At 42.2% G+C, this 25,882-nt stretch overlaps 1 protein-coding gene across 5 annotated transcripts in view; it reads left to right on the plus strand.

The window, feature by feature from the left end:
- DOCK5 (dedicator of cytokinesis 5) overlaps positions 1 to 25,882 on the plus strand; it is an 84,179-nt gene that overhangs the window by 12,165 nt on the left and 46,132 nt on the right. For all 5 annotated transcript variants that reach the window (XR_006104725.1, XR_006104727.1, XR_006104726.1 and 2 more), the window contains exons 2-10: positions 11,645 to 11,728; positions 12,705 to 12,745; positions 16,751 to 16,806; positions 17,263 to 17,359; positions 19,012 to 19,160; positions 22,239 to 22,374; positions 22,798 to 22,955; positions 24,857 to 24,938; positions 25,352 to 25,481. Coding sequence is in view for 1 of the 5 variants with exons in the window: in XM_042476102.1 (XP_042332036.1) it covers positions 11,645 to 11,728; positions 12,705 to 12,745; positions 16,751 to 16,806; positions 17,263 to 17,359; positions 19,012 to 19,160; positions 22,239 to 22,374; positions 22,798 to 22,955; positions 24,857 to 24,938; positions 25,352 to 25,481 (933 nt within the window). In the remaining 4 variants the exon portion in view is untranslated. The remainder of the gene's footprint in view (positions 1 to 11,644; positions 11,729 to 12,704; positions 12,746 to 16,750; positions 16,807 to 17,262; positions 17,360 to 19,011; positions 19,161 to 22,238; positions 22,375 to 22,797; positions 22,956 to 24,856; positions 24,939 to 25,351; positions 25,482 to 25,882) is intronic.

A 25,882-nucleotide genomic window follows, 5' to 3' on the forward strand; every position in this document is an offset into this window, starting at 1 on the left:
GGGGGAGTGAGGAGGGGGGTTGTTAGTAAGCAATGAACTACCATAGACATGCATTACTAGAAAGTCTTAGCATGCGAAGTTGCTATATCCCAACACGCCTTCTCAACTGAGCATGCCCCCAACCAAACCCATCTTGACTCGTAGGTTCTCAAAACCATCTCTCGGTAATGGTTTGGTCAAAAGGTTAGCTGTCATCTCAGCAGTCGGACAGTAGGTCATCTTTATCACGCCTTTCTTCGTTAGACTGCGCACATGATGCATCTTTATTTCAAAGTGTTTGGTTCGTTCACTTATATTTTCTGTTTGTGAAAGTTTGATGCAACTCTGGTTATCTTCAAATATCTCAATTGGCCTTTTCTCATTAATTCCAAAGTCAGTGAACAGTTGATCAAGCCACTGCAGTTCTCTACAAGCTTCCGATGTGGCTATATATTCTGCTTCTGTGGATGATAGGGCCACCATATCTTGTTTGTGACTGGCCCAAGAAATAGGTCCATTGCCATAAAGAAACAAGTATCCACTGGTGGAATAGCGATCTGTGGTGTCACTGCCCCAGTCTGCATCAGTGTAACACACAAGACTTGGATCATTGCTGGCTGGCAACTTCAGTTGAAGATCCATGGTTCCTTTTAAGTATCTTGCTATTCTCTTTACAGCTGTCCAATCCTTTTGGGTAGGTGAACTGACCTTTCTACTCAATATTCCTACAGCAGCAGCAATATCCGGTCTAGTATTTGCGGTTAGGTACAGAAGTTTTCCTATTGCAGTTCTGTATAGGCCATCATCTGGTAAAGATTCTCCTTGTCCATTGTTCTTAAGAAAGTCTGTTACCATCGGTGTTGCTGCAGGATGTGCATCCTGAAGTCCCAATGTTTCTAGGAGATCTGTGATCTTCTGCTTTTGGCATAGTAGAAAAGATCCGTCTTGTTCTCTTTGAATTTGTATGCCTAAGTAGTATGTGGCATTTCCCAGTTCCTTTAGTTCGACTTCTTTATTCAGGTGATTTACAATTTCAGCATAGTCTGTATCTCTCTGAGTAGCTATGATCAGGTCATCAACATATGTCAGAATGTAAGTCAAATGTCCATCTTTGGTTCTTGTGTATAAGCATCTGTCTGCTTCTCCTTGTTGAAAGTCCAGCTGTTTCAGCATCTCATCTAGTTTCTCATTCCATGCTCGGGCGGCCTGTTTCAGCCCATAGAGCCCCTTCTCAAGCTTGCAGACTAGATGTGGTTTGTCTGAGTCTACAAAGCCTGGAGGTTGCTTCATGAAAATGTCCTCTGTAATCACGCCATGTAAAAATGCAGTTTTCACATCAACATGTCTCACATGCATTTGTTTTGAAGCAGCTAGGCTGAGAAGCAGCCTTATTGTGGTATGTTCGACAACTGGTGAAAAGGTCTCATCAAAGTCTTCTCCATATTTTTGTGAGAAACCTTGTGCAACAAGTCTTGCCTTGTAACGTTCAACTTTGCCTTCTGCATCTTGTTTTAGTTTGAACACCCATCTGGATCCTATGGCTTTCTTTCCTGGTGGGAGTTCTGTAAGTGTCCATGTTCCATTTTTGTGTAAAGCATCTATTTCCTCTTCTGCAGCTTTTCTCCATTTATTTGCCTCATCAGTAGGCATTTGTCCAATTTCTTCTATGTTTCTCGGTTCTCTGGGTAAAGTTGACTTTGTAAGGAAAGAAAATCGTGTGGGCGGTACACCTCTGTTGGGTCGCAGTGAGTATCTGGAAATCTGGTCTGGAACCTCATCTGTCTCTGCAGCATTTCCTGGTCCAGCCATCACCTCAGCACCATCTGCATCCCCTTCTGAAGGTGTAGACTCTGTTTGTATGTTTTCTCTGGTAGGAACAACAATTGGTTGATTAAGGCACTGTGGTGTTGCATCTTTCTCTTCTGAGAAGTACAGTGCACCATCTTGTTCTTCTATGGATTCAAGAACAGTTCCTCTTTTGTCTATTCTTCTTTGTTCATCAAAGTGAACCACATGTCTGATATATACTTGTCCAGTTTTCAAGTCCATCACCTTGTATCCTTTTACTCCAGGTGTGTATCCAATGAGGATAGTCTGTTCTGCTCTGGCGTCTAGCTTGTGTCTCCTTTGTGAGGGTACGTAGGAGTATGCGAGACTGCCAAAAGTCCTAATGTGCTTCATGTTTGGCACTCTGCCATGCCACAGCTGGTATGGTGTCTGTGTGGTACCTTTGGTTGGTAGTCGATTCTGGAGGTAGGTTGCCATCATCACTGCATCGCCCCAGAACTTGTTAGGAAGATCTGCATCTGCCAGCATGCACCTTGTCATCTCCAGGAGAGACCTCAGTTTTCGCTCTGCACTTCCATTTTGAGCAGGTGTGTATGGAACACTCCTTCTGTGTTGAATTCCATGTTCTTCCAAGAAAGATTGGGTGCAGCGTGACATATACTCGCCTCCAGAGTCTGACTGGATAGCTTTAGGTGTCTTCTGGAAGTTTGTTGTCACCATTGCAACATATTTTTGTAGCATCTCTTGAGCTTCACTCTTCTGCTTTAGTAGATAGGTGACACAATACTTGGAAAAATCATCCACGAAGAGCAGTATATATCTGTTTCCAGCTATTGAGGGTACAGAAATTGGTCCACAAATGTCTGAATGTATCAGTTCAAGAACTTCACAACTTCTCTGCTCTGAACTTGGTTTAAATGAAGGACTTACTGCCTTTTGTTCAACACAAATTCTGCATCTGTCAGAGTTTTCACAGCCTTGGGATTTTATGTTGATCCCAGTGGCCAAATTCTGGCTCTGTAGCTGAAGAATAGCTTTGGTGTCACGATGGGCAAAACGTCTGTGCCACAGTTCAAGGCTATTCTCATCTATATGCCCTTGAAGCATATTTGCTTGTGCAGCTGAAAGATCTACTTCATATACACCACCTCTTTCAAAACCTTGTGCATATGTGACATGGTTCTTAGAAACTTTACATTGTCCTCTTCCAAAGACAATTGTGAATCCTTTCTTATCAAGAGCTGACACACTTAGCATGTTGCCATGTAGATTAGGAACATACAACACATCATTAACAGTATTCTGCATGACACCGTCTGGTTTCAAATTCATTAACTCCTTCATAACAAAAGCAAGCGTGTTATTTGTCCTCTTTCCAAAGTTATTCTCAAGTTTTAAAAGCATATCTTTTACATTATCACAGTCCAGAACTAAGTAAATAAGTTCACTAGAAAGGGACTCAAGCACAATATGCATCGCGATTGCGTTTTCCTTTAACCATTTCTTCCTTTTTTCTCCATCTGCTGGCATTTCTGAATCTAAACAATGATCAATTCCAAGTGCTCTCAAAAAAATATCCAGTCTTCTCCTCCATTCTGGGTAATTGTGAGGAGTCAAGCTTAATTTTGTAGATGATAGCAGCGACATGTTTGTTCAAAATGATCAATCAAAGTCCAAAAAATTCAAAAAAACCAAAAAGTCAAAACCTTAGTATTAAAAAAAAAATCAGCAGTTCAAAAAAGCAAAACTAAAATCTCTGGTGGACACGGGTTTTTTTGAGTTAAAGAAGGGAGGGTGGAGAAAAATTGCACAACTACAATAATAAAAAACAGCAACAACAATCACAAAAACCCGAACAATCTAGTTTTAAATTGTTCTCCTCTGCTCGCAGCGCCTGGGCCCCGTAACCTGTTGGGAAATGTAGTTCCTTCTTGAGGATGGTTAGAAAACTCAGGAAAGTAAGCAAGATTGTTTAATCTCACTAGCAGAGCTTAAACAGCAGAAAATGGGGCAAGCAGGAAAAACTTTAACTAGCTCACTCCTCTCCCAGCCACGTGTCCCCAATAAAAGCACACACTCACTTGGTTCAAAGTGAAAAAAGAAATAAGTTTACTTACAAAATCATGTGTATGAAGAGATACACAGGTCTAGCTTTATGTTGCAAGAAAAATGAGGTAGAAAAAGTAGTCGCCATGCATCTTAAGAAAGATGTTCCCTCAGCATGCATTCACTCCGGAGATAGACACGCTGATGAGTTTGCAAGCAAGTTTAGTAATGGAGTCTCATCTCTGCTGCTTCTTCACTCAAGACAAAGGAAATTAGGTGTCCTCATGGTACACAGGAAATGAGGAGGGGGAGTGAGGAGGGGGGTTGTTAGTAAGCAATAAAACTACCATTGACATGCATTACTAGAGAGTCTTAGCATGCGAAGTTGCTATATCCCAACAAGCTTGTCGTGCCAGGTGCTGTACTATTGTGCATTTTGTGCAGTGGCTCCACGATTTTCTTTGCTTGTGCAGTGGTCCCAATCATGGCCCAACTCCTACAAATGTGACCATCCTACAATGCCACAATTCTAGCTATGCAATCTGGTTTTATAGCATTGTAAATTCCTAGCAGGATGCCACCTGGGTTGTTTAGAAGTAATACACATTGCTGACTTCAAAATATGGCAAGCCATTCCTGCTATGAGACCCAGCATGGTTTAGTGGTTTGAGCATTGGACTCTGACTCTGGAGGTCAGGATTCAGTGCCTTGCTTAGCCATGGAAACCCTGGCTCTCAGCCCCAGAAAACCCTGTGATAGGTTTCCCTTAGGAGGGTCATCAGAAGTCAGAAAATATGTGTAGGCACACAATAACGACAGTTCTTGCTTTTCTTTGGAGTGGTGCCGAGAGGTTTCCAGGACATCTGCCCTCATGATCTACCCCGAGGGCACCATGTGGAAACTGTAGCCGGTGAAATAAACCTGGGAATTGCTCTCTCCTTAAATGAGCGGGGACTTGTTCATGAAGAATGCGCAGCGGCAAAAAAGGTACCATTATGTAAGGGCAGCAGCCGAGTGCCAGCCTGGCTGAACTGGAGCTCTGGCAATGGGGTGCAATTATCTGGGAGTTTCCCAGTGCACAATGTGCTCAAGCATAACTTTACTTTGATTCTGTTCACATGCTCCGAACCAGAGGGCTGGGTAGGACTTAAAAGGCAAGAGGACAAGCCCTAACATTAGGCAAGTTCCAAGCTTGGAAGAGTTACTTTTCTGGACTGCAATTCCTAGAATCCCCCAGCACAGCAGTTCTGGGCAGCCCTACAAAATCCAATATTACCAGGAGGCAATCTTAACCTGTAATACATTTAACAACATAAATAAATAAATATCCTATGTACTTGACTATAAGTCAACCTCATGTATAAGTTGAGAGCAGGTTTGGGGGCAAAAATAGTGGATTTGATATAACCTGTGTATAAGTCAAAGGTGAAACTTTGAGATATGTAACAAAGGATGCAAAGGATGAAGGAAAGGAAAATGATGCCAAAGCACTCTGCTGTTTTCCTACCCAGACATTCAAAAAGGCCAGAAGCAACAACAACAATGTTTCCAAGTCCCGGAAAATGTCTTCATTTTCTTTACATGCTAAACAGTCCCAAAATCAGAAGTGTTGGTTGATTGTACAGGCTTACAAATTACTTTCTAAAAGGGTAAACAGCACCTTCCTTCTTAAAAGCAATGTTCCAAGCTTTGAAAGATGTCTTACTTTAACACGCTTGGAGAGGTTACATGTGTGACCAAGGAAGCACCATTCACTCTCATGAACTACCCCCAGCAATATGAAATATCACTTTTATATTCTGCTATATTTATATTTAATTATACTGGTCTTGATGTTCTTCTTGTTTCAGTAGGAACTTTCATGGCATATTTTAAAACAAATTAATTTAAAAGAAAAAGTAAGATAACCTCCCCACTAAAGTCGCTGTCTTGCCTGGGCTTCAGATTTCCTCAGTTCAAGTCTAACACTCTATCAACTCCATCATATTGACCCCGAAGTGACAATAGCCATTGTCTGCTTCTCCTTGTGGCTTGTTTTTCTCCTCAACAATGAATTCTCTCTCTCTCTCTCTCTCTTTTTTTTTCAATTGGGTTTTTTCCCTTGGCTTACTTTGAGAGGGAGGGGGGGCCTGGGCAAATAAGAGCATTTTTTGTCTTGCGCTCCTCATTGTGGATTAGAATGTGCCTTTTTATTTCCCTTCTGGATGATGCAGAGCCAGGCATCAGTCAAGCCTTCTCTTTGGATTCATTGCTGAGCGTGTTGCATGCCCAGTGTGACCCTGTTGTATAGAGTTCACATGTAGTGTATGGGCATGCATTGCTTGTGCAAGTGTGCTCACCAGTTTAAAAGAGACACTCACCACTGGGGAGCGCTTCAGAATTCATCACAATAATAGTGATTTCTTAAACCTTACACTGACATTTTTTTTACAGGCTTTAGGGTTGCTGTTGTGTGCCTTCAAGTTGATTCGGGTTTACAATCACCCTTTCATGAGATTTTCTGTGCAAGATATCTTTAGAGGAAGCTTGCTATTGCCTTCCTCTTAGGCCCAACTTTTGTCCTCCAGTTGTTTTGGACTTCAGCTCCCAACATTCCTGACTGTTGGCCAAGCTATCTGGGACTTCTGAGCACTGAGATCTCAAATATCTTGAGGAGGACCAAAGTTTGGAAACTATGCCATTAGCTGAAAGAGTGTGACTTGCCTGGGATCACCCTGGAGAGTTTCTGTGGTTGAGCAAGGACTCGAATCCTGGTCTCCAGGAGTCTTAGCCCAACCCTCAAACCAAAAGATGGAAGAGGCAGTGGAAAATATGGGAGAGTTATAATATAAACTGCAAATGTACAAATATAACTGGTTCTATGTGGCTAGTGAGTGCTATAGTTGTGGGTTTCCTGCATTGGCACAGGGGTTGGACTACATGACCTTGTGGCCCCTTCCAACTAGGATGAATTCTTGGTCCCTTTGGGCAAGATCAGGCAACATGCATAAAAGCAACCAGGCGGCTAGAGTTACATCGCAGAGGGAGCGACACTCTCCTTTGCCAAGTTATGTAATGCACTTGCTTGTACTTTAGTTATTTGGAAAAGTGATTAGAATTCAATTGCACTGAACCGAGTGCAGTTGCTAATGAGTTACTCCCAAATTCTGCTCCAAAACAGTTTGTCTTTGTATCCTCATTGATATCTGGCATATTTGACTTTATAACCTCCAAAGCTTGAAGACCTCCAGGCCTTAAAATGTCTGGACACAGTTGCCCAAAACATTCCCTAGAAGATCAAAAGGCCTTTGTAGCAGTGAAGGATCTTTCAGGGTTTTCACTCCCTTCTGGGTACAGTCGCTCTTGTTTGGTTAAAGCTTGGCAGTTGCCTGCGGTCAGGAGCAACCCTTCCCTGCCAGTGCAATCCAAATGCCAGCTTGAAATACATGGCTTGAAAGTGCATTAATTCCCCTTGCCACACAATGGTTGGTGACTCCTGTTGCCTGAAAGATGTAATGAGGCTGCTCAGTGCCAAGGCCATCAATGCAGCCCTTTGTCTGGAGAAGAAAGCCAGGGATGGCCCCCTCTCTATCAGATTATGGGTTCAAGCCGAAATGCCACTGGAGAGGCCAGGGTGGGTTGCACTCTGAAAGGGAACGTGTCTTGTGGCTTGCTTGAAGTATGGCATGGGGGTGGGGATGGGGTTGTGTGTCTGAATCAAATGCAAAATCACAAATTTCGCCAAAAGAGATCCCTTGCTCGAGGTGCATTTCAACATGTTTACAAAGATGCAACTGGAGAGGATGAGCAATTTGTGACATTGCAGGGGCCCATTCACACTACAGAATTATAGCACTATGATTCTACTTTAATTGATATGATTCTTTCCTGTGGAATCCTGAGATTGGACTGCAGAAATAACACAGTTTGTCACCGCTTTAACTGCCATGGCTCAATGCTATGGAATTCTGAGATGTATAGTTTTGTGTGTGGTTTAGCCTTCTCTGTCAGAGTGCTTTGGTGCCACGACAAACTAAAAATCCCATCATAGTTAATGTGGTGTCAAACTATTAATTCTGCAGTGTGGCAGCAGCCTGGGAAGCAGGCATCCTTCCAGCGTGGATATGCTTTTGTTGTGTACCTTCAAGTAATTTCTGACTTATGGCAACCCTAAAGCGAACCTATCATGGGATTTCAAAGTTTGTTTGTAGGAGTTTTTGCCATTGCCTTCCTCTGAGGCTGAGAGAGTGTGACTTGCCCTAATCAGTTTTCATGGCCAAACTGGGATTCGAACTCTGGTCTCCCAGAGTCCCAATCTGACACTCAAACTTCTACACCATGCTGGCTTCCTTATATATGCTGGATATATAGGTATGATTTACCGCCAGCTTAAGTGTCAGCATCTCCCTTGTTTATAGATCAAAACCAGTTGCATCTGGCCAGAGGAAACCGGCCCTACTTGGTTTGACCCCATTGAAGAATCTGCTTGCGTCCTGAAGCTTTTATCTCCCCTAATTCCAGTGGCTTCTGTAGGCCATAAATTTTTACTGCTGATCAGCTGCAGTGTCTGTCCCTTTGGACTTACAGGATCATTCTACAGACAGTAAAAGCTGTTCAACAGAAGAAGACACTCAGAGTCTCCTTCTTTGGAGGTTTTTAAACAGAAGCTGGATGGCCATCTGTCAGGCATGCTTTGAGTTTGTATTCCTGCATGGCAAAAGTGTGTTGGATTGGCTGACCCTTGGGGTCTCTTCCAACTCTGCAATTCTGTGACTTCAGAGTGTGCAAAGTGTGTGTTTAGTGTCAGCTAGGGCTACAATATAGGGCAAGCTTCCCTTACCTGGCACTTTTCACTTATTTTGCACAGCAATTCCCATCATCGCTAGAGAGAGCATAGTGGATGAGGTGATGGGAGTTGTAGTACATACAGAGTATTAAATAATTAAAGCAGTTCTTTTGCATATTTTATGCTTGGCTTATCTTTCTATCTTTTTCCAAGTGAATCTTTAAAATAATAGTGAATTTCCTCCCAGATTCCAGTTTCCATCTCCTGGGTCCAAAACGCACTGCAGAAATAATCCAGTTTGAGACTGCTTTAACTGCCCTGGCTCCCTGCTAGGAAATCCTGGGAATTGTAGTTTGCTGTGGCCCCGGAGCACTCTGACAGGGAAGGCTGAATGTCTCACAAAACTACAGTTCCCAGAATTCCCTAGCATTGAACCAAGGTAGTTAAAACAGTCTTAAACTGGATTATTTCTGCAGTGTGTTTTGGACCCTGGTCTTTTGCAGGTGGAAGTGTGATGTTGAGAGGACAGTGGCTTGTCTAAATATTTTGTTTTGCATTTTTTAATGTTTAAAAAGACCATTAAACAAAAGAAAAAGAAAAATAGAAGGTGTGCAAAGAGGAAAAAGAGAAAAACCAATTAAAAACAGCTGTGAAACTGAAAGTACAATGATGAGAAATAAAGCTTAAGTAAAAGCAAACATATATGAAGTTGATATCTGTTTGCCATGCATACAGTTGCTGAGAGGCTTGTAAAGTTCTCCATCATCCGGTAAGAAATAAAGGGTGGACTTTTGTCTTTGCAGTGCTGCACTAGATGTCTTTTACCAAGTACAAGGACATGGAAAATCAATTTCTGCTGACTAGAAATAAATTTTCAAGATGCAGGCAGATAATGTAATAGCACATGCAGATCAGCAACATTAAGAGGCTGCTCCAAGACAAAAGTAATTTGACTAATAACATCTTTCCCAAAAGGAAATTCATGCTGGATGCAGCCAACTCATATATTTTAAAAGGGCCATTACAGTGCCAGCAGTTAGTTGGCATTCTCAGACCTTTACGAAATGGATGTTGGTGAGTCCAATATGCATGATGTAGGAATTTTGTATTGATGTAATTAAAATGGAGGTGATTATGGCTATCTGATGCTGAAGAAAAATGGGGAAAACTGAATTCATTGGTGCCTTAACCTATGACTACCAATAAGATCTTAACTGCCCCAAATTTCCTCTTTACATTTGTTAAGTCAAACCATCTGATTTAAAACAAAGACGGATTGCCAGCAGAGTTAATATCTGACCAGATAGTGGCTCGCCAGGGAACCCAGTTGTACTTGTACCAGACCTTGATATTAAAGCTGTCACGGAGAGAAATCCCTGCATTTGCTTTTTATGGACTTGCATGTAACAGCTGCTTGAAAGATTGTGTATACAGGGGCTCTCTGTGTTCTCAGGCAAAGCAGTTCGACAAAAGTTGCTACTTCATGCCCTGCCCTGATGCAGAGCTGCTGCAAAACTGTTTCATTTGCTGGCAGATGGCACCACATGGAATGCCGGATCTTCCTCTCTGTCAGGGCCAAAGCAGACGTTGCTTTCAAGATATCTCTCTCTGTGTGTTGTGCTGTCAAGTCATTTCCAGCTTATTGCAAACCTTAAAGCTAATCTATTTTCTTGGCAAGATTTGTTCAGAGATTTGCCATTGCCTTCGTCTGAGGCTTGCCCAAGGTCATGGCCGAACAGGAATTGAACCCAGAGCTGTGGTCCAACTGTCAAACCACTACATCATTCTGGCTATAGTTAGCAGCTTTTCCTTCCTCTCTTTCATTTATGCCCAAGGCAGGTGCAACAGGTAGATCTAGATGGAGGGTAAAGGACCTTTTATCATTTTCCTCCACTGTTCCAGATCACCCAACAGCCCTTTCGTTTGTAAAACAGTCATTTTATATCCTCTAACTGTCCTGATTTGCCAGGAATGGTCCCAATGAACCCTCTGGATCCCTGCATAACAACATCCCCTGCATACTTTGGCTAGCACTGGTGGCATTTTGGTCACAAACATGAAGCATAAGAGCTGGTTTGGGAAGAACTTTCCTTAAAAGTTAGCACATACAAAAAAAGCAGAGGGAAACTTAAAATAACTGGCTTTTAACCCTAGTGCCTGATCTCAAAAAACTTCAGCCAACCATGTCCATTGCGGTGTTATTTATAGGTTCCACATTTGGAAGGAAAACTTGGGAATTTATTGTTTTCTAAACCACAGCATGTGTGTTTGTCTTGGTTCCATGCCAGGAAGTAATATACATCCGTATAGATGGATCCAGTGCATTTAGCGGTTATGTTCTTACTGATTTTCTGTCTACCGGAAAGTTATGTCCTCAAAAGCATTTGTAATCAGGTGCCTTAAATTTCCACCTTGGTCTTCTCTGATGCCCTTTTGCCTCAGCCTTGTTTTCATTTATCTTGTGAAATGAGTCAGTACCGTTCCTGCTGCATACTGAGAAGGTGACTCCACAAAGGTCACAATCAGAGTCAGTTGGGAAGATTGCACTTGAATCAGGGAATGCTATACAGTACTCAGTATGCTATACTTTTGCTGCTGGCTTTCAGCTCTCTCCGCAGCTGTGACAGTGGCTACCTTCACTGGCACCCTCCAAACCACCAATGCCACCATTGTGGGCATGAGTCAATCTGAGATCAGGTGCCCAGTGTCAGTAACATAGCTGAGCACCTTGTTCTGACCTCAGCAGTGGAGGAGACCTTGTGGGAAGGCAATGAAAACCCAAAACAAAAGAGAGCAGGTGAAGGGAATTTGGGGCCAGGATACTCGAGGGACACCTGACTGTCACTCAGTCTGATCTGGGTGGATGCCACCTAAAAGTTTCCACAAGGCCCTTGGGCATCACAGTGTGAGAAATTAAAAATGGCAGCTTGAATTTATCCATTGTGGCAAAATGGGAGGAGGCGCAGATACTTGCGGATGTTGGGTGATGACATTGACCATACCCCATTATTCACTGTTGGTTTCTTGTCTTCCACCCCAACCTCCCTCAATCCCCTCTTTGTACAGCCATCTACAACTATGATGCTGCCCAGGATGTGGAGCTTTCGTTGCAGGTTGGCGACACAGTTCACATTCTGGAGATGTATGAAGGTAAATGCTCACTTGATTATGAGGATGGCATGGGAAGGTTCACGATTCAGATTTTACCAGAGGGCCAGAATCATACAAGCCATTGTGCTCCCTACTGGACATTTAAGAAAGACGATAGGAAGAAAATCAATTCATTTGAGATGTGGGCCTGGAGAAGAGAGCTGAGAATCTGATGGATGGCCAAAAAGACAAACAAATGGGTCCTAGAGCAGATCAGGACAGAAATCCCTCTGGAAACCAAGATGACTAAACTAAGGCTGTTGTACTTTGGCTACATCATGAGAAGCACAACTCATTGAAAAAAATAATAATGCTAGGAAAGGTGGAGGGTAGTAGATAGAGAGGAAAGACGCATGCTAGATGGATGGACTCTATTAAAGAGATCACAAGTTCGAGTTTACAGGAGCTGGGCCAAGTGCTAGAGGATAGAGGTTTTTGGAGATGTCTCATCCACAGGGTTGCCATGGGTCAAGGGTGGTTAACAACAGGCCATTTCCTTTGACTACTTTGTCTTCCATGTATTGTGCTAAGAACAGGAGCTTTGTTGCACAACCAATAGCAGTGTAAAACCTCCTTTGGTGCAGTCAGCAAGTAAATCCAAGTTGCTTACTTAACAGTTCCTCGGGACAGATGTTCCTCTCCCCCACCAACGCCACCTTTTCCCTCAACCTTGACACTGGAGGATGCTAAGCAGAGCCTCAAAAGAGATTATGTTGTGTTGTGATTATGGGTGTGTTTGCAGAGATGTTTAAGGGAGAGTGTGCCACATCCTTTTGTTGTTGCTCATTGCATTCATATTGTGGTTGCTGTTTGTTCATATGATTTTTAATATTGATATATTATATCAAATATATATTACAAATTATATAAATTATATATTACAAATATATGTAATTTCAGTCCTGATATTGAGTGTGATACAGATATTTAATACACAAAAATAGAACTTATTCTGTATTTTTGTTTTATCTGACAGACTGGTACAGAGGATATACTATCCGGAACAAATCCAAAAAGGTATATCATCATATACATGTGAATGTGTTCATAATTCTCTAAAGAATTATAAAGTCTGGGAGAAATTCTGTGTGATCTTGTTCCTCTTCAAGATGCTGTTGTACTTTCACTATGTCATCCCTGATATAATAGCCTTTTCTGTCAGGCCCTGCCCTAAACTTTTTAAGATGCTGGCCTTAGAAATATTTGCAAGATGGCCTGGATTCTGCTAGTTTTGCAATCAACATGTGAACTTTGATATTAGGTGAAGAAGTGAGGATTGTGGGGATCCAGAGACACAGCTAAGTTCAGCTCCAGGAGTAAGCTTTAAGATGTTTCTGCCTCTCATGATTTCATAAACTGTCTTAAAATGTGTTCAATGTTTGATGAAATGTGAACAAGTCAGAAAGGCACCTTGGGCTAAGTGCCATTCTGACTTGTTCACTAGGGCTGTGTTTGCTGGGTTGAGTGTGTGCGCGTGTGCATGCGTGCCTTCAAATTTCCTGTCCATCAGTGTGTGTGTAGAGAGAAATAGAGTTGGAAGAGAATCACAAGGGCCACCTAGTCAAACTCTCTACCATGCAGGAATATACAATCAAAGCATTCCTGACAGATGGCTCTTCAGCCTCTATTTAAAAACCTGCAAAGAAGAAGAATCCACCACACTTTGAGGGAATGTATTCCATTGTCAAGCAGCTCTTAAGGGACACCTCCACTGCTGAACAAGCACCTAAGTTATACTGGCATTTGTTCTGCCAATCTAACCAGCAAATATTAGGTAGGTTCTGACTGACCAGAATCATAGAACTGGTTGAGACCCCAAGGGCCATCCAGTCTAACCCACTGCCATGCAGGAAGACACAACTAAAGCACTCCTGACAGATGGCTATCCAGCCTCTGTTTAAAACTTCCAAAGAAGGAGACTGTACCATACTCCAAGGCAGAATGTTCCACCACTGAACAATTCTTACCATCAGGAAGTTCCTCCTAATGTTGAGGCGGAATTTCTTTTCCTGGTACTTGCATCTGTTGTTCTGGGTCCTGGTCTCTGGAGCAGCAGAAAACAAGCTTGCTCCATCCTCAATATGGCATCCTTTCAAATATTTAAACATGGCTATCCTGTCACCCTGTCACCTTCTTTTCTCAAGGCTAAACATACCTAGATCCCTGAGCCATTCCTCGTTGGGCATTCTTTCCAGACCGTTTACCATATATATTAGATGAGGCAGGGCACATAGTTAGTATCTTGGACAAACTCTGCTGAGAGGGTACTGCGGTCCACAACTTGGGGGCCACATTTCCTAAAATCTTCCAGTCATCATGCCCAGTGAGCATGGGAGTTGGGTGATTTTGGGAACTGTAATCCAAAAAAGGGACTTTTCCATGTTCTGTTTGGGTCCGTACAAAAAGCGGGTTCACAATTGTTCAGGGGAAAAAACCCCACTTCCTTAAATTTTTGTATGTGCACAGGATCCACCCAGATGACCAACTGGATGGAAAGGCTGGGGATGGGGCCTTCCCCATGTTCCCATTTGCTTCTCTCTACACATCTTTGTCCCCTCTATTATCCCCTTCCTGCACAGAACATTCATTGTTCAAAACAGTATCATATATTAGAGCAGCCATGGACAGCAGTGCGATTTTTTGATCTTGCATTCTCCTCCCTTAGTCCCTATGGAAGCTTTTACAAGATTGCAATTCATGCCAGTGCGTATTTTCATGGCTAATATAATAGCTGTAATTCTGCCAAAATTCTGTGTCTCTGCTGCCAAAATATAATGGAGGATATACTTCACTGTGTTGTATAACACTCTGTATGAGGCCCCAAAAGAGACAATTCCCATCCTGTCTTATTGGTCGTTTCAAAGACTTTGGAGAACCCAGTAAGATTTGCTACATCCTGGCTGTCTTAGATAAATGTGTGACCTCTAAAAGGCTGCATTGTTTGATGTTACAGCTGGACAAAATGTTAGAAGCCAATGTGTAAAGTCAGTTGTGCAGTGATAAAGACTGCCCTGCATATAGTTGTTATGACAGTCCCCACAGCTGTGCTTCCAGGTGGGCAGCTGTTTTGATCCATGTGAGCAGTTCATGCCTTCCAACATTTCACAGATGAAAACAAGGATGCATGTAGCAAAGCAACATCAGTGTATGAGCAAGAGTGCAAAAGCTATCAGTCAGGAAGCACACACAGGCTAGGATACTCTACAGCAGTTTGCTTTTGCCTGAACCAACTGGGAAGGGAAAGTCTTCACCCCCTCCTTTCTGCTCTCCTTCTACTCATAGGTCCCTTTCCCCCATAAAAGACATGGAGCAATGCAAGTAGACAGTTGGAACATGTTAAAACCCTTTCTGCTTACCTCAGTGTGTTGCAAGTTGCTATGGTTTTAGATTGTTCTTAAGAACTGTATTTGTGGCAAGCCTTGGGTTGTATTAGCATTGTGTAAATACCCTGAAGGCACCAGACCTGGCAAGCTAAGCAGTGTCAGAAGTGGTTAGTACTTGTATGGAGACCACCAATGAATACCAAGTGCTGTGGGCTGTGCTTCAGAGGAAGGAACTGGCAGAAGCACCTCTGAGCATTCCTTGCCTAAGAAAAGCCCAATGAAATTCATAGGGTTGCCATAAGCTAACGGGCAACTTGGAAGTGCTGGCGCGGTGCGTTAGTTTCCAGGAAACTTTGCCTTTGAAGCTAAAATAAGTTTTTAAAAATAGTATTTCACAGTGAAGAATAAAAAAAAAGAAAAATAGACCAGCTCAGCAGCAAAACTATTGATCTGGATGGTTTAGGTGGTCAATAGAGAAGGGCGTCTGGAGAGATTCCTGCCTCCATGATTGAATTGGCCGAAACATGGGTGAGATATTGGAGGCAAAGTTAATTAACAAAGAAAAGGGGAGAGCAGCTGCAAAGCTTAGATTTTATTGGCATTTTACCCAGGGACCTTCTGGGATCTTTGCTGTTTTATTGTCCACCAGTCACACCACAAGGCAGAGCGAAGCGGCCATCTCCGGAAGAAGACTCTGGGCATAGGAAAAGCACAGGAAATTATCCTTATTATCTATTTTAGTTAGCATTGTTGCATTTATACTGCCAGAGAAAGAAACTTGTAAGGTTTTGTTTTTTGACCTGGATGCCAATTGTTAGTTGCCCTTGACTTAGGCAATGTGATGCCACTTAACTACTCTGACTCATAAAGCAATATGGCTCATAGAGGGGAGCATTAATTCCATCACATTTTTAAGAACAAAAAAGCTTCTCTTTTTACTTCCTGCACTCTCTCAACACTTTTATGTGCTCTCTCAACACATTTATTAGTACATGCTGCCTACTAATTTAGCTTGAGGATTTTTGCAGATTTTAACTGGAAGCATGATTCAATCCCAGCCCCAAAAGGATGTACTTTTCATGTAGGCTTCTGGCAGTTTTGTCTTTGTGTATATGTATGTGTGTGCGCCTAAAAGTCACCTGTCAGTTCATGGCAACCACATGCATTTCACAGGCAAAGGATACTCAGAGGTGGTCTTCATTGGCAGTCTCCCATCTAAGTAGTAACCAGAGTTGACTATCCTTAGCTTCTGTGATCAGATGGGCTCTGGCATCTTTAGGGTATTTGGTTAAGACTATACACCAACCAACAAGACAGTGGTTGGTGACATAACTAGCGGCTTCAGACCTTGTTCTATTTAAATAAATTGTTACTTTTCCAAGAAGCAGCTTCTGTCTTCAGCAAAAGGCCCACAAGTTCCTTTTTAACATTAACCAACACACAGTTGTGGTTTAAGGCCTAAGTATGCAAAGCACTCACTGATCTTGAAATGCTCGGTACTCGCAAATATTTTTTGTCAACTGTAAGACTGTTGCCTTTTGCATAAAATTATTTGCTTTTGTTGTTGTTTATTTTAACCCCTCTGCTATTTCTTCATCGAACTTTACCTGTTTGTGATGGCGCTTGTTTCAATCTCTGCCCCTCGGAAATTCCGTCGCTATTTGTCCTTTTGATAAGACAATTGTTTTGTCTTTCTTAGGGCATCTTCCCATCAACATATATCCATCTGAAAGAGGCAACAGTGCAAGATTGCGGGTAAGTTGCCAAGTTGTTTGGCCGTGAGACCTAGGTAGGAATATGATTATTTTCCTAATTGTGTCAGGCTTCTATTAAAGGCTACATATTGTATTTTGTGGCACAGTCATAGCTGTGCAGAGAGACATCTAGCTCTTATGCTTAAACTGTTTGAATCAATATTCTCTGGTTTCCTTATTCCAACATGAGCCACACATAGGGTTACCAGAAGGAAAATTGGGCCTGGCTTCTGTATCTTTATTGGTTATGTGCAAGAAGGAATTTCAGCAGGCGTTGCTTGTTAACTGGTTGCATGACGAACAACACTTGCTGGAATTCCCTCTTCTACACAATCCTTAAAAGTGTAGGAGTCACCTCCAACTTTTCACTCTGGCAATCCTATCCACAAATACAGAACAGTCAGCACTGAAAGTCAGTTCTCCATGCTCAGTTAAAACTTTCTTTCCCCTCCTGTAGACAAAATGAAACAGTAATTCCAAGCGAACTACCTTTGGTCCAGGAGCTCACCTCTACACTCTGGGAATGGGCTGTGATTTGGCACAGGCTCTATGTGGTTCGTATACTTTTCTTTCCTTTAAATCAGTTTTGTTTATGAAGAAGGAGCATCCTATCTAGAGTGCAGGAGTCCAAATAGCAACGCTTAAAACTGGGCGGGAGATTGGTTTGGAGTGGGCTATGTCCCTTGGCTCTTTATCTGAGAAGCTTCTCCATCACTGGAAAAATGTGAAAAATTCTTGTTATCTTATCAAGCAGGGAGTAGACCTTTGAAACCCTGTGTTCTTGTGTGTGAGAATGAAATGCAGAGATTTCTGGACTGCAGTTTCCATTGGCCTTAATAGTTTGGCCAATGGTGAGTAGTAGTCCAGCAACATCTGGAGGGCCTCATGCTGTCTATCCTTGCTGTACTTGGGTTCAAATATAGGTCTTTATGCCTTCAGAATACCTGGTTCACCAATGGACCATAAACCATCATTTACTCTTCCCTCTTCTAGGCCTTATTCCAAAAAGACACACAGAGAGAAATATGTATTGTGTCTGTGGCTTCTCACTTCTCCTTGTATTGAATACAACTAGCCTCATATCTTTCTCTCTTTTGTAGCCAAAATATTTCCTTAGTATCAAGATCTTGCAGAGCTCTGCAAACAATTTTTGCTTCCCGCCCAGGTGCCATTTTGTCCAACTGAACGGCTTTCTCGACAGAGCTTTATTTGAAATGCAAGGATTAGCCACTTTTGAAACCACCCAGTATCTTTGTTTCCTTTCTGGCAGGGCCTCACTCAAGGCTGGCTGATGTAAACTCACAGCATGGCCATGAATGAGCATTCCAGCCAGTGCGCTTGGCAGCTGAAATGTACCAAGTGTTTATTTTGGATCAGGGGGTTTGATTATTATGACTTGCGTCTTGCCCATAGTGGGAAGAAGAAAAGCACAGAGTCATGAAAGAGCTCCAGCCTCATTGGAATGCTTTGCTTTCTTAGTTATATTTATATCTTACCTTTCTTCCAGTTTGTACAAATTGATGTGCCTGGCTCTCTTTCCCCATGTCATCTGAGGGATGCACTGGTCCATACATACTGTTGTAATGATGCTGAAATTTATTTCATTTTTGTTGTTTTCATCATAATCCCACCAGCATTCTTGCTCTTTCCCATTTCCTTATGAGGTTACAATACTTTTTCCCCATCCTGCACCGAATTGCGTGTGTATTCTTCTGTATTATGTGCACATTTTTGTGTGCATCTTCAAAAGTACACAATTTTCCACCAGGCAAAGAGTGCTCACATATTATATATGTAAGCATTTTAAGTCATGCCATCTTTTCAAACATACACATGGTTTTATGCGCTCCCTTCGCCCACCACAAAAACACATAGTCAGCATCAGGAATGTCTGACAAGATATGCTATGTCTGTTGCCAAAGTTAGGAGGAGAGACACAGATACTTTCTTAAGGAAATCTGAACCAGCCTAATTTCTTTTCTATCCCTAAATTACAACTGCAATTAGATGAAAGGAACCAGCATTGTAAACTGTAGTTACTAGTAACATTGTTTCAACTAGCAATCATTAAAATGGTTAACCATTTGCCTTTGTTCCGATGACATGGCAGTTAATTGAAAGGATCATTGCTTTGGGATCCAGTGTCAGTTCAATTGACTCAGTAACTTCTCTTTGTGCCATTTTCTCACCTCTGATCTCATTGTAGGAGAACAAGAAGACACTCTTCCGCCATGTGCAGCAGATGACTTATAGCCTAATCGAATGGCGCTCCCAGATCCTCTCAGGCACACTTCCCAAAGACGAGCTGGCTGAGCTCAAGAAGAAAGTCACAGCCAAGATAGACTATGGCAACAGGTAAGATCCACTCTTGTTATCTCGCATTGCTCCAGTCCTCTGGCTTTAGATATGGCTGTGGGACGTCAACAAAGCGATTGCTTTTATGCAGGATCCTCGCGGTTGGCTGGCATGCTTGAGGGCAGTCAGACTCACAGCCTAAATATATCCTAGCTCAAATGATGCCTCTTATGGTTCTTTTTGCCGCTGCCCCCTTTCTTTTTGACTTTGCTTGATCAGAGCAGAAGAAGCTGTAAAAGAAAGATAACAAATCAGTGGTAGAACACTCTGTTTATCCAGGAAGAGGCAACAATACTATTTTTTGTTCAGATTTAGCTTCTTTCCCAGATAACACATTGATTCCATCTATCTTTGGCTACAAGTGCTTTTGTGGTTCAGGCCTAGACAGCAGCCAGATAATGGTCCTGTCTTCTTTTAGCTCACTTAAGGGGTCTTCCGGTTGAAATTGGGTGTTTTGCTTGAAGCAAGGTCACATTTGAGGAGACCACATCATGCTTGGTAAGGTCAGGTCATGTCAGACAGTGGAGGTTCTCACCAAGCAAGGGCAGATGTTTCAGGACACTGGCCAGAGCACTATGGCAGTTACTGGCTGGATTTCACTGAGTCTAAATTTCTTAAAGAGACTTCCTCAGTTATAGTAAATATGTGTGGAATAATACAGATATACTGCTGTTAAGATATATATGAACTAATGGGGGGGGGGAGCAGAGTGAGATTAAATTTGGTACAGTGAGCCCTTGTTATCCCCTGAGGGTTGGTTCCAGGACCCCCGTGGATACCAAAATACATGGATCCCAAGTCCCATTATATACAATGGTGTAATAAAATGTGGTCCCTTATATAAAATGGCAAAGTATATCTCATATTTGGAGTACTGTATTTTGGATTTCAGAATTCCAGATAAGGGAAACTCAACCTGTATAAGGAGATACAGTCTTTCAGACCTAAGCCTGTAATACTCTGATCAAGGGATCTATTGTCCATTGTCCTATAAATTTGCTAGTCTTAAAGGTGCCAAAAGACTCCTTGTTCATTTTATCAGCCTTTGCACTTCCTTTGTGATTTATCTGTGATTGGTGCAACTGGTGTTTAAAGGAGGAGGCCCACTACCTTCTTATCTCACTTGAGGTGGTGATGTAAAGCAGACATTGAACTCAGGATATTAATTGGCACAATTGCTCTCAGGCAGCCAAAGAAAATTTTGGGCTCTGTGGGTTGCGTCCGTGGCTCCCTGATCCACTGCCTGTTACGTCCCTTCCTGGGCAGATAAGCTAAGTATGGAGACAGTTGAAAGCAGAAGCTGAAAAATCAATGTTAATCCTGCTTCAGGAAATATCATAAATTTGAGTAAAGGCACAGACAGTGTCAGGAATGGTAACTGACAACATTTTGTGGTTAGAATTTAAACCTCATTAATTCTAGCTACACTGCAGTGTCACTTGGTTTTGTTCCTTTAAAAAAAATCTTTCTGAGATCTTCATCATTGTGTGGTGTCTGGAAGCAGAGGTAACGGTAGTTTCATGAATAAGGTAGAAGGACTCTTGTCTTGCATGGCGTAGTGGTTTGAGTGTTGGGCTGCAGCTCTGGAGATCAGGGTTCGAGTCCTGCTCAGCCATGAAAACCCACTGGGTGAGCTTGGGCCAGTCCCATGCTCTCAGCCTCAGAGGATGGCAATGGCAAACCTCTGAATAAACCTTGCCAAGAAAACCCCATGGTAGGGTCGCCACAAGTCAGAAACGATTTGAAGGCACATAACAATGCATGAAGCCGTTGACGCAGCATGTAGGTGACAACAGGGTAGTCGTCCCTTTATCACTCGACCACTTTAAGAAGTTAGACTGAAACATCTTGTGTCACGCTGATGAAGTGTAAGTCTCTGCCAATGTGCTTACAGGGATGTAGCAGAATCTGCTACCTCTGCCAGGCTGCCCAATCACATGCATGTACCCATGTGCAATATTAGTTGGGTGCACTTCTCTTTCCACAGCCACCTTATGGATGCTCTTGAGCATTGAAGAAAGAAGGACCAGTCTCCATCCCAAGCATAAGGCTGTTTCCTCCTGCCTTGGTTCTCAATAGTAACCAGAACAAACCCTGGCACATCTCCTTGGCTTTTAATTTGTTTTGGAGGGAGGCAGAGTTGCGCCAACCAGGCCCTGGTGGCACATTGGTTGAAAGTTGAAAGGTTAAAAACCTTTTAACCTTTTAACATTGGTTAAAAGCTGAAAACCATTAATATTTCACACTGATATGACATTTTGCATCAAGAGAACATGTGGTCCTCTACATACTTTTGGACTGCAATTCCTATCAGTCCTGGTGGTACAGTGGTTAAATGCTAGTACTGCAGCCACAATGTTGTGAGTTTGATTCCAAAAGGCATTGGGTTGACTCAGGCTTTCACCTTTTTTGTAGATCAGTAAAATGAGTACCCAGCTTGTTGGGGGCAATTGGCTTACAGATTGTAAACCGCTTAGATAGTGCTGAGTTCACTATGAAGTGGCATGGAAATGTAAATGCTATTGCTATTTCTGTGGACCTTGAGGAAGGAGGCACTGAATGCTTCCTTCTACAAGTTCAGAAAAATACATATGCAGGTGTAGTTCCCATTAATCTGCGTAATGACTTTGTATGACACCAACTGGATGCCGGTCAGTATTAAAGTTCACTAATTCCGATTAAATTAAATTAAGTTAAATTAAATTAAGTTAAATGAGAGGCAGCTGGTTTTGGGACACCTTGAAACATGCCCTGTTGGGTTGACTACATTTTAGTTTGGATAGGTGGGCAGCACTAGAAAACAGCAAGACAGATTTGGGGGACATGTCCTTCAAATCCTGGTTGACTGCAAGTCTTCATTAATGTCTGCCTGCATTGCTGGTAGTGAGGACTGATGGGAATTACAGTCCTGCAACATAAGTAAGGCTACACAAGCTTCATGCTGGTGTTTTATTGTACTCAGCAGCAAAGTCTTTGAGAAAATATGAACTGGGGAAACCCCTCTGAATAGATGTTGGCTGTTCTTGGTGTAAGGTCTTATGTGCTAATCCTCCTGTCTTCTTATTGACTGCCTTCCAGGATATTGGGGCTTGACTTGGTGGTGAGAGATGATAATGGAAACATCCTGGATCCTGATGCAAACAGCACAATATCACTCTTTAAAGCCCATGAGACAGCCTCCAAAAGAATTGATGAAAGGATCCAGGAAGAAAAGGTCTTATTCTATTTTATTACAAGTACTGTATATTTTAATAAAGCAAATCACTGTCTTAACCTGCTTTTAACTTATCAACTTGTTTAATAAGTTTTTAGTCTATTTAATTTCTATTGAAATAGTCTATTGAAATTATAAGCTTGTGAGTTTGATCCCTGGGCTCCAAGGTTGACTCAGCCTTCCATCCTTTCGTAGGGTGGTAAAATGATATTGCAGCCCTAGTTCTCCATACATGTGCACAGATTGACACAAACACACCCCTCTCTGTTTCTGAGTACAGTGGACTCCAGTGAAAATTGTGTTACATAAGTGTAGGCTGAAAACACTGGACATTTTTCAAGACAGTATAATTCTGGCACCATTAGCATTCTAAAACGTTCTCCTAAAACGTACTTTCTCATTCTGTCTTTTTGTACAAACAAGTCTCTTCAGCAAAATGTAGACCTTCGGGGACAGTCTATCTTCAACACAACTCATACATACAGCCTATATGTCAACTTCAAGAATTTTGTCTGCAACATCGGCGAAGATGCAGAGCTGCTTATGAGCCTCTATGATCCTGACCAGTCCAAGTTCATTAGGTATGTTGCTATTATAGCATTAAAAACAAAGACATCTTGCAGTCTTCAGCAACATAAAATCATAGAATCATAGAGTCCAAACATGGAGGAATACACAACCAAATGGGACAGATGACTATCCAGCCCTCCGAAGGAGGAGACTCCACTACACTCCAGGGCAGTGTATTCACTGTCAAACAGCTCTTACTATCAGGAAGATTTTTCTAATGTTTAGGTGGAATCTCTTTTCCTGTAGCCTGAATCCATTACTCTGTGTCCTGGTCTCTGGAGCAGCAGAAAACAAGCTTGCGCCTTAATTTTTTGTGGGTTTTATGGGCTATGTGGCCACATTCTGGAAGAGTTTAGAAGCTTGTTCCTTCTTCCCTATGACTTCCTTTCAAATATTTAAATATGCCTATCACGTCACCTCTTATCTTTCTCTTCCTCAGGCTAACCATATCCAACTCCCTAAGCTGTTCCTCATAGGGTATGGTTCCCAGACCTCTCACCATTTTGGTTGCTCTCAAGCATGTGTGTGTGTGTGTGTGTCTTTTGGCCAAAGCATTAAAAGAGAGGGTTAAGCTAGAGTTTAGCTTCATTGAGAAGATCCTCCAAATCCATGTGTGGTGGATGGGGAGTCAACAGGTGCAAGGTTTGGTCTCACATAGTCCTTTACCTTCTTTTTTTCCACATGCAAGTAAAGGAGACCAAAAGTTTCTGCTAGCCAACCACAGTTTCCTGATTTATTCAAATAAAGGAAACAGTAGCCAGGATATTCAAACTAGGGTTTCCACAGTTGGAGGAAATGGAAAACTGTGGCTTGTTACAAACCGCTATGTTAGGAACCTTTTTATCTCAGCTCACATGCAAAGGACAGAGGAGAAGAGGAGTGAGTTGGAGGCTAAGCCTGGTCTTCACTTATGTTGCTAACAAGGAAACAAGGTTCATTCCTTTGTGATTCAGACCACGACACAAATGTGGATTCATTCAACCATGGTTAGGTGAGAATGAGGATGAAAGAATCAAATATTAACCATTCTAGCCTGTGTTACATGTGTGAACTCCCCCACTCCCAAAATGTTTTCATTTGCTTGTAGTTGGAAGCACCCTGTCTTTTCTACCCCTTTGGTGCTTTCTCACTTCATTTTGTTGCATCTGCCTAGCCTAGGGATGGGCAACCTGTATCCATAGGACTGCATGTGGCTCAGCTCATTTTCATACAGTCTTTTAGAAAAGTTTTTAGACATTACACAAATCATCAATTCAGCTCTCTGAAAGAGCAACCTCTCTATTTTTCCAAGAGCCTTATGGTGGGGATGGAGAGGGAGAAAAGAGGAGGAATGGGTTTGCATTCAGCCTTGACTGTTAGAAGTATGTGAGTCTTGAGAGATGGTTGTTGTTGTGTACCTTCAAGTCATTTCTGGTGAGCATATCATAGGCTTTTCTGGGGCCAAAAGTGTGTGACTTGCCCAAGATCATCCAGTGGGTTTCCATGGCTGTGCAGGGGATCCAACTTTGGTCTCCAGAGTTGTTGTCCAGCACTCAGCCAGTACACCATGCTGGCTCTATTCTGGGCCTAAAATGTCCCCCAAAGCCCCAAAAGCATGGCAAAAATACCCTTCACAGTCCCTAGAGTATTTTTGGGAGACATTTGGGGACCAAAAATGTTCTGTTCTTCGCAGTGCAACCTTCCAGGTCCCATGAGAGCCTAATGTATTCCCAACTCTCCATCTCTGCTCTAAGGCAAAGGTATGTCTGAGTTCTCATTCTGAGAAATGCCAGAGCACCTGGAGGTTTGTTTCACCTAGGCATGAAACACCTTGGTACAGTTTCACCACAGGACAAAATCCTTCGTGATTTACTTAATGTAAGCTAATGTAGCCTAAATGGTATGACAGTAACAATGTGTTGTTGTTTTGCAGTGAAAATTACCTGGTTCGTTGGGGAAGTAATGGAATGCCAAAGGAAATTGAAAAACTTAATAACCTTCAAGCTGTCTTTACGGTAAATCCGGTTGTTCTAGCTTTCTGAAATGCCATTTTCCCACCCCTACTGCAGCGAGGTTATTTGCATTACTCTCTTATAATTGTTTCTTTATTACCTTTGTTTTGATAAGGTCTTTTAGGTCGTTTGCAGGAAACAGACAGAGGCTATCAGTTCGTGGTGTTCAAACAAGAGTTTGTTATACAATCTGTCAAGCACAGTGGCTTGGCAAGCTGTCTCTGGTTTGCAAAGCCAACCAAATAAAGAATGCCATTTTCAGATGCTTGTTTGCAGAGCTTTGAAATTTAATTTCCTAAAAGGAATTAGTTACACATCCAAGAGCTCCACAAGTATCATTGAGATTTACAGTTAGGATTTTTGGAAGGTATTGCTTTTTCAAAAAGCTTCTGTCATGGTTTCTCTTCCTTTTTTAGGACCTCAGCAGTTCTGACCTGATCCGACCTCGAATTAGCCTGGTGTGTCAGATTGTGAGAGTGGGCCACATGGAGCTTAAGGAGGGCAAGAAGCACACCTTTGGGCTCCGGAGACCCTTTGGAGTGGCAGGTATGGTGGGGATCTGGGATAGACCAAAAGGACCTCAAAATCTATCAAAATCCTATCAAAATCTCAGTTAGTTAGTTAAACTCCTTATTTTACCAGTTTTTGTTGCTTGGTTCCGACCTAATGAAAGGGTATAAACAGAATATCTGCCTGTCTGTCTGTCCTTTGAACATATGTGGGATTTGTATGTGAGCAAGAAATCTCATTATTAGCAGTGATATTCATTACCCTCAGAATAGCACTCTTTGTGTTTTTCTATTACAAAACCCAGGTTTCTAGCCCTTATGAGTCCTCAAAAAAGTTTGGAAAGTTGGAGGCAGTCTCTATTAAAACCCCAGCTATCCAGCAAAATAAATTCTCTAGCTTTGGCTATGATGCTTCTCCTGCAAACCAAAGAAGTTATT

Source organism: Sceloporus undulatus, chromosome 6 (assembly GCF_019175285.1).
Source record: "Sceloporus undulatus isolate JIND9_A2432 ecotype Alabama chromosome 6, SceUnd_v1.1, whole genome shotgun sequence".
NCBI classification, from domain to species: Eukaryota; Metazoa; Chordata; class Lepidosauria; order Squamata; family Phrynosomatidae; genus Sceloporus; species Sceloporus undulatus.